Consider the following 14,130-nt stretch of genomic DNA (forward strand, 5'->3'; position numbering starts at 1 on the left):
TCCCACCAGATTCTTCTACTAACATAACTTTTTGTATTAGAATAAAAACTGAGTTTTATTTTTAAAGACCACTGATTACATTTAGTGCTGGGGCATTCAAAGACTGAAGCCACTCCTGCGTTGTCTTGTTGGAAGGGGAACTTTTGCCCCAGTCTGAGGTACTGAGAGCTCTGGAGCAGGGTTTCATCAAGGATCTTGCTCTACTTTGCACCGTTCCATCTTTCCCTCCATACTGACCAGTCTCCCAGTCCCTGCCGCTTAAAAATATCACCACAGCATGATGCTGCCACCACCATGCTTCACCATAGGGATGGTGCCAGTTTTTCTTTAGGCGTGACACTTGGTATTCAGGCCAAGGAGTTCAATCTTGGTTTCATCGGATCAAAGAGTCTTGTTTTTAATGGTCTGAGAGTCCTTTAGGTGCCTTTTGGCAAACTCCAAGTGGGCTGTCATGTTCCTTTTACTGAGGAGTTGCTTACATCTGGCTACTCTGCCATAAAGGCCTGATTGGTGGAGTGCTGCAGAGATGGTTGTCCTTCTGGAAGGTTCTCCCATCTCCACAAAGTAACTCTGGAGCTCTGTCAGAGCGACCATCCCTGACCAAGGCCAGTCTCCCCCAATTGCTCAGTTTGGCCAGGCAGCCAGCTCTAGGAAGAGTCTTGGTGGTTACAAACTTCTTCCATTTAAGAATGATGGAGGCCATTGTGTTCTTGGGGACCTTCTATGCTGCAGAAATGTTTTGCTATTCTTCCCAAGAGCTGTGCCTCAACACAATACTGTCTCGGAGCTCTACAGACAATTCCTTCGTCCTCATGGCTTGGTTTTTGCTCTGACATGCATTGTCAATTGTGGGACCTTGCATAGACAGGTGTGTGCCTTTCCAAATCACGTCCAATCATTTGAATTTACCACAGGTGGACTCCAATCAAGTTGTGGAAACATCTCAAGGATAATAAATAGAAACAGGATGCACCTGAGCTCAATGTTTTCGATTCTCATAGCAAAGGATCTGAACACGTATGTAAATAAGGTATTTCTGTTTTTAATTTTTAATACATTTTCTGAAATAAAAATAACCGTTTTTGCTTTGTCATTTTGGGGTATTGTGTGTAGATTGATGAGTGGAAAAAAATATTTAATCAATTTTAGAACAAGGCTGTAATGTAACAAAATGTGGGAAAAGTCAAAAGGTCTGAATACTTCCGAATGCACTGTATGTCAAATAAATGTAATATTTTATGTGTCCAATACCATTGCATCACTTTCCCAGCTAGAGCATTTTACAGAACAAGACCAAACATTTAGTATCAGCAATCTCATCAAAAGTATAGTCTTCTGGGACATCCTACCAATTCACCAAAAGTTGTGTCCCTATTATTGCTGCTGGTCCATTTTGGATAGTCACTTCTTAATTGGAAGATTAAAGAATGTTCAGACAATTGCACCCTAGATAGAACCTAAGTCATGGGTGTTGATGCTTATGTCCTCTTGCTCTGTCGCCTGAGTAAGGAAACATGTTAAGTGCCTCAACCACATGGTGTCGCACTTCTACATGTTAACAGATTGACTTGATGCCGCCGTTTTCACTTTGTTGATTTAAAATCATATAGATTTGATGTGTGTCGATAATCGAATGGGTCATGATGACCAGAACGTTCAATAGATTTAGGCCGACAAGTACCCTAGCGGGTAAGAGCGCTGGGACAATAACCGATAGGTTTATGGTACGAATCCCTGTGTCGATCAGGTGAAAACTGTCGATGTGCCCTTGAGGCACGCAAGGCACATCACTCTGGTAAATGGCATCTGCTGAATTACTCAAATGTAAATATAAGCTTAATCATTTGCCATTTTATCTTTCAGTTGTATGACCATAATGTGTGAAGTAAATACAGACCGTACTCCATGCGTTGGTGGGCATGCATCCACAAGGACTTGGAATACTGCGCCATTGTTTTAGCGCAACAGTCGCTGTTTCTTGAATGGACAGACATTTGTGTATTAGGCATTTGTGTATTATGTGGCAGTGAACTCTTCATTGAGCAAATATTTGATTTAACTACGTTTCCTGTAAATGGAATTGCTCACAGAGTCTCCAAGCAGGTTTAGGGCTAACAAACACGGTTCTGTCTCTAAGTTTTTCAGAAGTTATTTGCGAAAGGCTAACCTCGTTAAATTTGACGTAGGGTCTCTACATTTCACAAGCAGACATTAGGCAGTTCAAAGCAGAGCGGAATTCCTGCAATTTTATCTCGATACGTTAAACTTCACATTTAATTTATTCATAGCTAAACACCAAACTTTTGAGTAAAAAACGCGCTTACCTCGCATTTTAGACACATGCATTGGTGTCAAAAGGAGACTTGCGCCAAAGTTGTGCAATTGAAGCAACAGTTCGAATTTTAATTTTGGTAGTCTATGTTCCCCTATGGACCCAGAATGTCAATTTCCAAGAGATATTAGAAAAAGACATGTAACAACTGCAGGTTTGAATATTTTCTTTATATCATTTTGTAATAAACATATAAATAATAAACTCTAGACATTTTTGACACATCGCCCTGTTATGAAAGTTAACTGGAACGCTATAAACTATCCAAACTGTGCATATGCCGCATGTAATTTCTATAAAACTATTTCCCTATTACAAAATATGAAAGGAAAAATACATTTTAGTAAATTTACAGGAGTTACTTAATTCATTTATTCAACGAAACGTTTTTTTTCTATAGGCTACTACTTATACTGTTACTGAATTGTCAGAATGTGCATTTCACATTTTCTCAAAGAAATACAACAAAAGCATAGGAAATATACCTGAGGCAGAATATCTGTCCCACTCTGACAACTTAAACGAAACGTTTCCAACATAATAGAATTCTTAATAAACAAAACAGTACAAGATTTCCAAGTCGTTTCCCAACTATTTAAATTAAAATATATTCTCGTATCTTACACTATTTCAAATAACGAAATGTGATTCGGTAACGATCTGTCAAAATCTAATTTACAATTCTGCGTATAAAAAAATATAATTTATGGACCCCCACGAAGTTTGTTTATCCCCAAAATATAACAGTCAGTTGCACATGATATGCACAGAACATTGCAACCTGTCAAGAACTTTGCTGCTTTTTACATGGTCTTCTTTTTCTTTGCGGTTTACTTGAGATATACAAAAATAGATTCTGCACAATTTGCTGGTCACACAGTTTTAGAATCCATCCGTGTGATACCAGTTAGTTCACATGAGAATAAATTATTCAAATAAAACTTTTAAGGCTCCATTCATTCTTTGAAAGGGACACATGTAAAAGTCACTGAAATAAATATCCCAACTCCGCTGGGGCCTGTCTTTTTTATTCTACTATTGTTTATTGTTCTACATTAGTCTCATTTTGATTTTCCATATGAGGTTTCAACTTGAGTTTATTGACATCCCCAGTGGGTGAAGCGCGTGGCTATCCAAGAGCCACGTTCCTAATTGATATAGAATCTTGGAGTACCAGTGCACTCCGTCCTCGTGTAAGGTGGCGTTGGGCATGGAGTAGTCTTTCGGGGATAGCAACGAGGACAGCCAGTAGCTCATTCTGACAGGTGCAAACGCCAGGTGCGCTAGATTGTGGTCTTCAATTACCGCGTAACATGACGCAAGCACCTGATCTACCACGATGGTTCCTTGAACCGTCACAGGCGCAAATGACCCCTCGTGCTCCTCCGTGTAAATCCGTCCCACGGTGACCGACTTCAGTTGGTTATGCAAATCATCAAAGACGACCACCTTTTGTCCAGGTTTGACTTTGCTCGCAAATACTGCTGACATGCTGTGGAGATCATCCGTTGAGTTGTTGACCACAAAGAGGAGATGTGCAGCAGTAAGGATGATTTTCTGGGCCGGTTCTTTAGTCTCTAGCACATAAAACACTCTTCTGGTTGCAGAGTCCTGGTCCACGAACATGATGAAGTCGCTATATGCGAGGTTCCCATCACTGTTGGCTGCCAGCACTTTGTCGCCAACTCTGAGGTCTTTCACTGCCTTCCTGCTTCCACCTTTGAGAGTTACCGAAGCGGTGCCTGGGAAACAGCCTCCTGATTTGGCAGCAACTGAGTTTTCTGTTGAAACAGAAGAGATTATATTAGTGATTGTGAATATATATCCATCAATTATTTGATTTACCCACGAGAGCAGGGCGAGCTGAGCTCAGCACTGTGGAACATGTATAACATAAGCCTATTGTCTCTATCCATACTTTATAAAGGATAGAGGAATGAAAATGGTGATTTTAGGCGTATTTATCAATATCCTATATGTTACATTACTACCCCCCCCCCTAGCCTATTGGCTGCTTCTTGTTGCATTAGTTGCATTAGATGAGAAAAGCGAAAGCCCTGGGTCTGCTGACGTTAATTAAAAACCAATAAAGCTCGGACATTGTCATTCTAAATCAGCTTGTGGACCGAGCCATTCTTGGAAAAGAACACTTGCGCCTTTCCCAGCTTCTCTTCCCATATTTGCTCAGGTGCAGAAACCTCCATGTGACAATTCACACACATAGCCTAGTACTCTCAGAAGAAAAAACATGAGCGCCGCAAAGACTATTTACCCAGTGGAGCCACTTTTCCAAGCCTCTCAAGATGCAGATTTGAATTTAAATGAGGGCCAAGACTCTAAATACTTGCAGTCGACCAACATCAATGCCCCTTCTTTTTACCACCTCTCCCCCGCTTTGTTGTCAATCTTGATGGCAATAATTCGGGCCTTTGGAGAACTCTTTACATTCCGATCTCCAGGATCACACTGTCAGTAAGCACACACATCCACAGAATAGAACCGACCCCGCTCTGAATTTCTGGATCTAATCTTATTTTAAGATTCCATGGCATTGAAATAAGGTGACAATTGAAAACTAGATTTGCCCCAAACGAATTCAACATTCGTAAGTCCAAATCCCTTTGGTAAAAGTCACATGACCCCCAATGACACAGAATATATGATGTCACAACGAGTGTGTTGAATTTTAAATAGGTGTTCCATTAAATTCAAAACGCAAAGGTGCTCTTCGGGAAGAATAGGGCTAAGTCGATTTCCATATGTTTTTTTTTAGGAAACTCAAGAGATGACATTAACCCAAAAGATTTGCCTGAAGTACTTTGGTAAAATGTATATACATTTTGGATGGCCAACACAGATCCAAACATAGGCCTAGAATTGATTGATTCGTTCGAAAAAAAAATCATAAAAATCTACACATCTAAAGCTGTAATGTATTTAGTTAACTCGAATAGTCTTCTCTTGACGTGCAATGATTTTGGAGTCAATAGCCTATCGGTTAGCTTACAGGGCACAAAATGAAAGTCTAGGTCATGGCATTTTATGAGTGTGGGAATAGATTTTGTGAAGTATAAGGTCGTGGTTCCATCTAAGAGAAGGTGTGGGGCAATAAAAGATCCTGAAAAAAAGGCCTGGTAGGGTCTGTGCATTAAACATGAACAGGAAATGACCCATACACAAGACAACTACTATGAAGATGGAGTAGGCCTACTTATTTGAAATCTAAATAGGCCTATAAATCTAGAAGAAATATAACCGATAGAAATGAAAGGACAAGAGATCACGGTATAACAACGTGAATAGCAAGAGGACACAGAACTCTGAAGGTTGGAGGAAGCATCAAATAATATCCTAGAAACGTTTATATATATATATATATATATATATATATATATATATATATATATATATATATATATATATATATATGTTTTTTTTAATAGAAACCTTGTTTATTTCTATCCAATAATCTATGTTGATTAATTGTCTAGCTGGTGTGGCATATTGGTTAAAAAACAAAGAGTTTTATAATCAATAACTTTATTCGTTCATCGGTGAGGAATAGGCCTTTATACAACGTCCATGCAACTTCCTTTGTTGGTTTTGATATAGGCTAATGTCAGTAATTGGAATTAAGACAAGTTAAATGTGCGAGTTTAAATCGGACATAATAATGTTTTGATGAGGAGGGCAGGGGGAGGGAGGCTATATTCCCTGTCATTACCACCTTTTCCATTCACATTCGTTTTTAATGTCGGTGATGGTGACGAACGGCTTCTTAACTTGACACCCTACCTGCTTTGACAGAACAGTGGATGTGGGCCTTGGACTCGTAGTAGACCCAGTCGAATCCAGCCTCCACTGCAAGTCTGGACAGCGTGCCGTATTTGCTCTTGTCTCTATCGGAGGTCGTGATATCCACTGCCCTTCCCTCGTAGTGTAGCGACTCTTCGAAATGGTGCCCATCCTCGTCCCAGCCCTCGGTGACGCGGAGCTTGACCCCTGGCCACTGATTCATGACGGAGATAGCCAGGGAATTCAGCTTGTCTTTACATCTCTAGGGAAAGGAAAATGGACCAGTTGTCTATTAAGATATATCAAATTCACGAATCATGCTCACTAGATGCCAAAACCATCGTCCTATAGAGTTGCCATGTTCCTATATTTCAAGATCTTCAATGGTCTTTCCAAAGTACAAATCATTAAATAGTTAACATTTCATTATATCGGGTAAACCTGAATATCTCCAAGATTCCACCACACTAAACGTCAACTGAGATTCAATCAATAACGTCCATCGTGATGTTCGATGGAGTGATATAGCCTATGTGAGGGGATATACGTCTACTCACAATGTGAATGGTTTGTTTGAATTACCTAAGCTCGAATGTTCTGTGTGAAGAGCAGCGTCAGAGGGGCACATCTCAGATAGAGAAGCTTGTGATGAAAAATTGATAAGGCATTGCATTCGCTTCACTGGCCTAAAATATATAGATTTGGTCCTTGGACAGGTGCGACCGCTCAATGGCCTATGTGTACTCTCTCCCACGATGATTTAAGATGTGATAGACTCAAATAAAACGAAATGCTGGAATGAATTACATATCTAAAACGCATTAGAATGGGAAAAATGTATCACTTAATGAAACCAAGAATCTTTAGTAGGCTAAAATGTGTGTTTTCTTGGAATAAATCATTGATATTGAGGATCATCTTCAGAAATAACTGAGTTATAAAATAGTTTCCTGTAATCGGAACGTTGCACTTCCTAACCTAACCTTGTGAGATGTTTGGCCATCTCCAATACAACCCTTCTCAACACTTAACAAATAGGGCCTATGGAAAATATAACATCACAAAAAGCGTATTTTCACCGCAACCAGAGGGAAAGTTGAATTATTCTTGTCGCCACAGTTCTTGGGACGTGACAGGACTACTCATCCGGAGGTTGACAGACAGACACACACAGAGACACACACACACACACAGAGACACACACACACACACACACACACACACAGACACACACACACACACACAGAGACACACACACACACACACAGAGACACACACACACACACACAGAGACACACACACACACACACAGAGACACACACACACACACACAGAGACACACAGAGACACACACACACAGACACACACACACACAGAGACACACACACACACACACACACACACACACACACACACACACACACACACACACACACACACACACACACACACACACACACACACACACACACACACACACACACACACACACACACACACACACACACACACACACACACACACACACACACAATCATTTTCCGTTTGTAGGCAACGATCCCCAAGACATGCTGGTCATAAGGTTAGTCTACCAGTAGTATCTCAATTAGCCTAACCGGTCTTTCTTGCGAGAGGTCAAAAAACAACAACGTTATACTCGCACTTGTAGCATGCAGTAGGTGAAAAAAAAACATTCTGAGTACGATAGCCGGAGTCAAGAGCCGTGAAGACTAAACTATTTATTAATTCATTGGGTCGTGTGCCGCAAATCAAGCCAAATTATGTTCAGCCACCGTGAAGCCCAGCAGGATCCCTCAGCGGCGCTTTGTGCTCAGACTAAAGTTGTTCAACAAGCCTAGCCCGCAGCCTGCCTCTTAATCTTCCCACAAATGAAATGGTTAGAGGAAACACTTATCAGTTACCTGTCAGTGCAAACAACCCACTGCTCCATCTCAATATCGCGTCGTTTGCGTGGCAATATTCCGTTCACATTAAGCTGTGCTTGCTACAGACGACCATGTGATGTTTTTATTTGCGACAGACTCTTCGGGGGCTGCGCTAAAAAAAAATGTCTGTAAAGCGAGGACGTCATTAACTTTCCTCGAAACGAACTTGTCTTTGTAGTTGATGGGACTGCTTGGTTAACCCGCTCACTCAAAATGAGTTGGCGCAGCCCGGGGCATCACGCTTTTATAGTCATCACTTTAACTGGAGTTTTATTTACATTTAGGAAACCACAACAGACACACGTTTAATCTCAGTTGAAATGACAGTTTGATTAAACAACAGTGAGACTATTCCAGCAATCGATCGTCTATAATAGCCTATAACTTTCAGTGCGCCTGTGCACCCACAGAGCGTCCGCGCGGTCCCCACGACAGCCCACTGGATTGACCTTTACGCACAACAACCATCCAACATAGAAGATGGCAAACATATTCTAGATGCTAACCATTAGCTCTTCATATTATTAAGATATTACGTTGGTTTATCTCTAACTCGTGCTGTTGTTGCAGGTGCGTCTATACAAGGCTACGAAGTGCGCCACTAAACAGCAAATAAATACTAGAGCACGATATACTTAATACATGTTTTGTCTAAACTTTGTTTATGCTTCCTCTTCCCATTGACCAAAGGTCATGTGTTCAAATGCTCCCGCCTATGTTAATGAGCCTCCTTTGCCTTGCCTGGTTGATGTAATGCAAACACGTCCTTTCTTTGAATTATAGTCTAGCACAAAACAGAAAGCAATGAGCTTATTTTGTCACTCACAATGAAATAATGTTTTTTTTAATGGTTTTGCGCATTTGTTTATGCGGTCTTAACATAATAAAACCCCAAATACATCATCCACTCTATTCAGATCGATAAAGAAGGCAGGTAAATTGAGATAAAAGCGCATGGTGTGTCCAAAAAGCAGAGTCCTCGGCACAATTCCCTGTTCAACCACAGCTTAAACGGGTAGTGGCCGAGGGCTACAGACAGAATATAAGGTTGAGTCTCACTCTAGCCTCCATTTAAAGTGTGATAACGTATATATTGGAGGAAGGGAAGGGAGCGTTTAAGAGAGATGTTGAGACTGCACGCAGGGTGAATATTTAATCAGAGCTCGTGCCCATGTCGCTGTAGACGGTCCAGGGAGTCCGGCTCGCGCACCTCTATCACACTACTTCAGGCTCAGTCGCATTTGAAGGTGGCCGGACTGAAGTAATTCGGTTATTATTAAAATAGCAGCACAGCAAGTGCTGCATAAGCGTAATAAACACCCAATTTAGCCAAACAGTAGCTGGAAATCAAGTAACCTTATGGGCGCGAGACATGCTATCCAGACTGTGCATTTCTGACCCATATTTGTATGGACAATACATGCAAGCTAGCCACCCAGAATCGTATGAAGACATCACAGACTAGCATTCGGCTAATTGAAATCTGAATCACAGAAACTACAATGCTTATTTGCCACTTAGCTTTTCCAAAGCAAATGCATTACGCAAGGCGCAGTCGGTGCGCCTTTGCTATATCATTGCACTAATTGGCCGCGTCCCACCCATTTATGAAGTGGTAACAGTGATCAGAACATTCTCAAAGAAATGCCAGTCTTCATGCGCCGATAAACACTATACTGCGAAAGGGTGAATACCATTATGCAAGAATATATCTGAATGCGCCAACCATGCATAAACAACACCGCTGCTATAGTCATAGATGTCAGATCAGATGACTGAAATTAAGATTTAAGACAAGATGTAATCTAAATCTTAACGGTGCAATAGGTGAATATTCTATTGATATATAGTAAGCTAATGCATAACACAGCCTGTGCGCGTCTGTACAAGACAAGGCCTTGATACAAATATAGATATGAGGAGAGAGAACCACATAAATATTTCAAATAAACTGCCACAATCATGAAGGCCGGGTGTTTTACCGAAATGCCACTAGGCCTATGTCATGTCTCTGGTTTGATTATGAAAGCCTTACCCATGCAGGACCTAATCAAAAGTGCAACGCTCTGAGATCGAAACGGAACCTTTTCACACATCTGCTTTAAAAAGCACAGACCTGAGACCTACATATGTCCTTACTTGTGCTGCGCAATCTTCATCCTCATGTGAAAGGTTGTGTTAGACAGTGTGCTAGAAGATGCACGGCATTAAACATGTATTCGTTTTTACCTGAGTCATGAGCCTGTCCGCACCGGTGTTCTCTTCATCCTTGAAGATAATGTCAGTATTGTAATTGGGAGTCAGTTCTTTAAATCGCTCGGAGTTCCGTGTGATCTTCCCTTCATATCTGCCACTGGCCCCCAGGGTCTTCTCCGCGACGTTTGGGATGAACTGCTTGTACGCAAGAGGTGTCAGCTTCTTCGGATGTTTTCTCCTCCCGTAGCCCCTTCCCGGTCCACAACCCATCCCAGAGGACACCAAGGACAAGGAGATCAACCCGACCAGAACGATTCTTGTCAACAGCAGCATTTCGTCCATAAAATCTAAATGACTCGGAGCCTCTCAGTATGTGTCAACCGGCGGCGGTTTCTATGTCTCTCCTGCCTCTCGCTCCGCTGCTTCCACAATGTCCTTGTCTCCTCTTCTAGTTCGTCTGTAGGCTACCGGTGCCCCCCGATCACTACCGTGGCAGGTGCGGAAATGAACGCCTCTTTAAAATAATAACGGAACACATCGAAGGAAAGACGTTGCTGCGTGGGTAAAAAGTGAGAAAATTAGCCACGGAATCTCTGCGTAGTCGAGCTACAGCCGCTTGTGCGAGCAGACCGCTTTTACTGCTATGTATTATAGCACCGATCTATGGCAGGGAGGGACCTGATTGGTTCGCCCAGACAAACCCTTCTGATGTTATCCCACAAAGAGTAAAACAATCTTTAAAGATTTTTTTCCACCTGAATGGTGGGTTATAGGGGAGGGGCTGTACTCCATGGGAAAACATCAATTACACTTTTTTCTCTCTCTTCCTCTGTTCCTAAAACTAACCAATTGAGGAAAACCCACCTAGTAGCCTATAGGCCTGTGTTGTTATGCTATTTGACTTAGTGTGGGTGATTCGAATGTTGTGTCTAGAATTATTAGATCAACTTTGGTACACGTTGACTCCCCACTTGCGGGAAATAGCTTGAAAATCCGTGCGCGCGCACGGGTGCGCATGTCTCTGACTGACTGGGTGTTCCTCCCTGTGTAAGTGTGAGTCTATGTTAGAGTGTCTGGGTGGAAAGACTGCCATGAATAAGCCAGAAGTTGCCAAGAAGTTGTACAATTGGTTAACCAACCAATACACCTTTTTAAAACAGCTATTACGAAATATAATGTAGGCTAAACTAATGTATGCACACATGTCCAACTATGCCGTTTGACTCGGGCACGAAACCCCTCATTTCAGTTTAAGCATTTTAGACCTGTTTTCAGTCAGAACAGAAAGTAGCAGGACACATTGCGTTTCAGTCTGCTATTGCATAGAAAGAGAACATCCTATGCTAAGTTAAAAACCTTGCGTTTATTTTCTTGCATAAAAAGAAATAAAGCATATCAATGCGCATGACACTGGCATAGGCCGTGGAGCACACATATGCTATGTGGATGCATGTCACGTTTTAGAGCCACCATCCACATTTTCTTCAGATAAAGCGTTGCATGGAAGCAGGCTTTTTTTAAATGGACAAAATTGGCAAATTAGGTCTAACTCAAATTCAAATTGTATGTTAATGATACATGCGTAATGCGCGCTGTACATGAGCCTTTCCAAAATTCGACAAATGATCATTATTGAAACGACACTGCAATACCATGTGCAAACACAAATGATAAGAGTAGCCAACACTTTTCTGTTACTTTGTGTCACACCTTTTAATACAAATGTTGAATTACATTTTCTTTATTGTTACAATAGGCCTAAAAGTATGTTGTGTGGAAGCATAGGCCTATAAGCCTATATGTTCAGATGTTCAGCCTTGAAACTAAGGGAATACCTTCGCACTAAACATTTAAAAACACATTTTAAACTTCTAAACAACTTTTAATATTCAGTCTCTTTCCAAACTAATAATATCCAGGCCTATTATGGAATATAAGTTATGTTTAGGCCTATCTTAATAAATTCACCCCAAATGCACATCATCCCCAAAATATGGATAAAACCAGATCAGCACAAAAAAAGGTGTCCTGGTTTGAATGGTGTTTTTGGGGCAAGAGACTTGGGGTGTTCTGAGGTTGTTATCCCAGGCCTCTCCTTCCTCCACATCCTGGGCCACTGGTTATTGGAAATGGCTTGTCAAGTGTACACAAACACTCTGCTGTCTGTTTGGGCCAGGGATCAGACCACAAAGCTTGTTCCCCAAAGTCCACTTCATTGACAGATTAAGCCATGGTAACCACTGTTTTCACTGGTCCATAGCAGCAGACGAGGTATGTGCCTTAATTGTCTTACTTTCTCTTGTCTTCACACGTTTGCAGGACCGCTCTCAAAGATGGGGTCTGTTTGTCTTGGGAAGACATATTAATGCTCTGCCTCTGCTCCTCGATGGTCAGGCCTTTGTTAGCAGGCCCCATTGCAGATAACGATTTGTTTTTGCTTCTGGTGATGACCAAAACTCAATGTATGCATAGAATGTTCATCAGTATCGAATTGATGCTGCATGGCAGATCATAGCTGAGCTTCACAAAGAGATTGTGACCTGTTAATATTAAGATTGCTTTCATCAATATTTCCTGGGTTTATCGAAGGAAACTCCTTGTCTAGGACTTGGCAATGAGTGAACCACTCTGGTCTGACACAATATGAAACATTAGCAGAGGCCTTGAAGATATTGCCACAGTGAATGACCATTGTAGAAGCGATAGTGGTCCTGTGTGGCTCAGTTGGTAGAGCATGGCGCTTGTAATGCCAGGGTTGTGGGTTTGATTCCCACAGGGGACGAGTTCGAAAATGTATGCAGTCGCTACTGTAAGTCGCTCTGGAAAAGCGCATATTGTAAATTGTAGTATTTCTCTGCTCTGATACTGTATATGCATATTACTACATAAAGTATCACAGACAAAATCTGTGGCTCGGTTGAATAAAAGTCTAATGGGAGGAGCTTTGTACGTAATCACAAAACCCTTTGTTCAGTAAGGAGGTGCTGATTTGGGTCAAGCAAACAATGGATTACTTAGTATTTTGAGATGATTCTTAAAAATGGCTATAAGTAAAAAATAATTTATCCTGGGTGAATTATTGGTTAACATTAGTATTCCATATCATAGTGATCATGCAGAAATATGAATAGTTATGATTAACCTATCTTTGTATGTGGCACGAGAGCGGGGGAGATCCTGCCTCCACAGGAGAGACGGGTTAGGTCTAACTTAAACCTGCCCTGGCTGATCTCCAGCACTGCCAACCCTGTGTCTGTGGCCCGTGCCAGGCTCATGCCAGCTTAGGGCAGGTGATGTTACGGCAGGTGATGCTATATCTCACTTAATGTGCACAGGAACACGATGAAGCCCTTGCCAAAAGATGACCAGTTAAGCTAAGCAGAGCGTCAGGCCAAACCGAGAGTCCCCCTCTGTTCAGAGTACAAGAGAAATAACTCGATTATCTACGTATAGCTGTGCACACACCCTTGAAATGCCTCTATGTTCTTTGTTTCCAGAGTGACAGGAGAATCTCAGTTGTCTCGGCAGTAGGCACATTTCAGCAGCCGTCAACATGGAAGTCCTGAGTAAACACAGGGAGGACTAGCCTACAGCTGCAGGAGACGTTCCAGAACCAAGGGCAGTGTTTGGGCTGAGGTCACAGGCAGTGAACAGGAGTTCAGGTATCACTACTCTGAGATGTAGACCCAGACAGACATGCCAGTGATGCCACCCAGGTGCCTCGAAATCACAGGGACTGCCGCGCCGCGCCGTGTGGTGGGGACTGGTGAGGCAGGTGGAGCCCTCACCCTCAGACTCCACCAACCCACCACCACATCCGCCCTGGTGGCTGACGCCATAATGTCTTGTACCAACGAACCA

At 41.9% G+C, this 14,130-nt stretch overlaps 1 protein-coding gene and 1 non-coding gene across 2 annotated transcripts; one reads left to right on the top strand and one right to left on the bottom strand.

Annotated features, from left to right (window-relative positions):
• Positions 1–2,483: 2,483 nt before the first annotated feature.
• Positions 2,484–10,956, bottom strand: shha (sonic hedgehog signaling molecule a). Its single transcript, XM_046356233.1, has 3 exons — positions 10,303–10,956; positions 6,128–6,389; positions 2,484–4,113 (listed from the first exon to the last, which is right to left on the bottom strand). The coding sequence occupies exons 1-3, from the start codon at positions 10,609–10,611 to the stop codon at positions 3,419–3,421; spliced, it is 1,266 nt and encodes a 421-aa protein (XP_046212189.1). The 5' UTR covers positions 10,612–10,956; the 3' UTR covers positions 2,484–3,418.
• Positions 10,957–12,977: 2,021 nt separating this feature from the next.
• Positions 12,978–13,051, top strand: trnat-ugu. Its single transcript has one exon. It is a non-coding gene; the product is annotated as a tRNA-Thr (tRNA).
• The last annotated feature ends 1,079 nt before the right edge of the window (positions 13,052–14,130 follow it).

Source organism: Oncorhynchus gorbuscha, linkage group LG07, assembly GCF_021184085.1.
Source record: "Oncorhynchus gorbuscha isolate QuinsamMale2020 ecotype Even-year linkage group LG07, OgorEven_v1.0, whole genome shotgun sequence".
Taxonomy (NCBI): domain Eukaryota; kingdom Metazoa; phylum Chordata; class Actinopteri; order Salmoniformes; family Salmonidae; genus Oncorhynchus; species Oncorhynchus gorbuscha.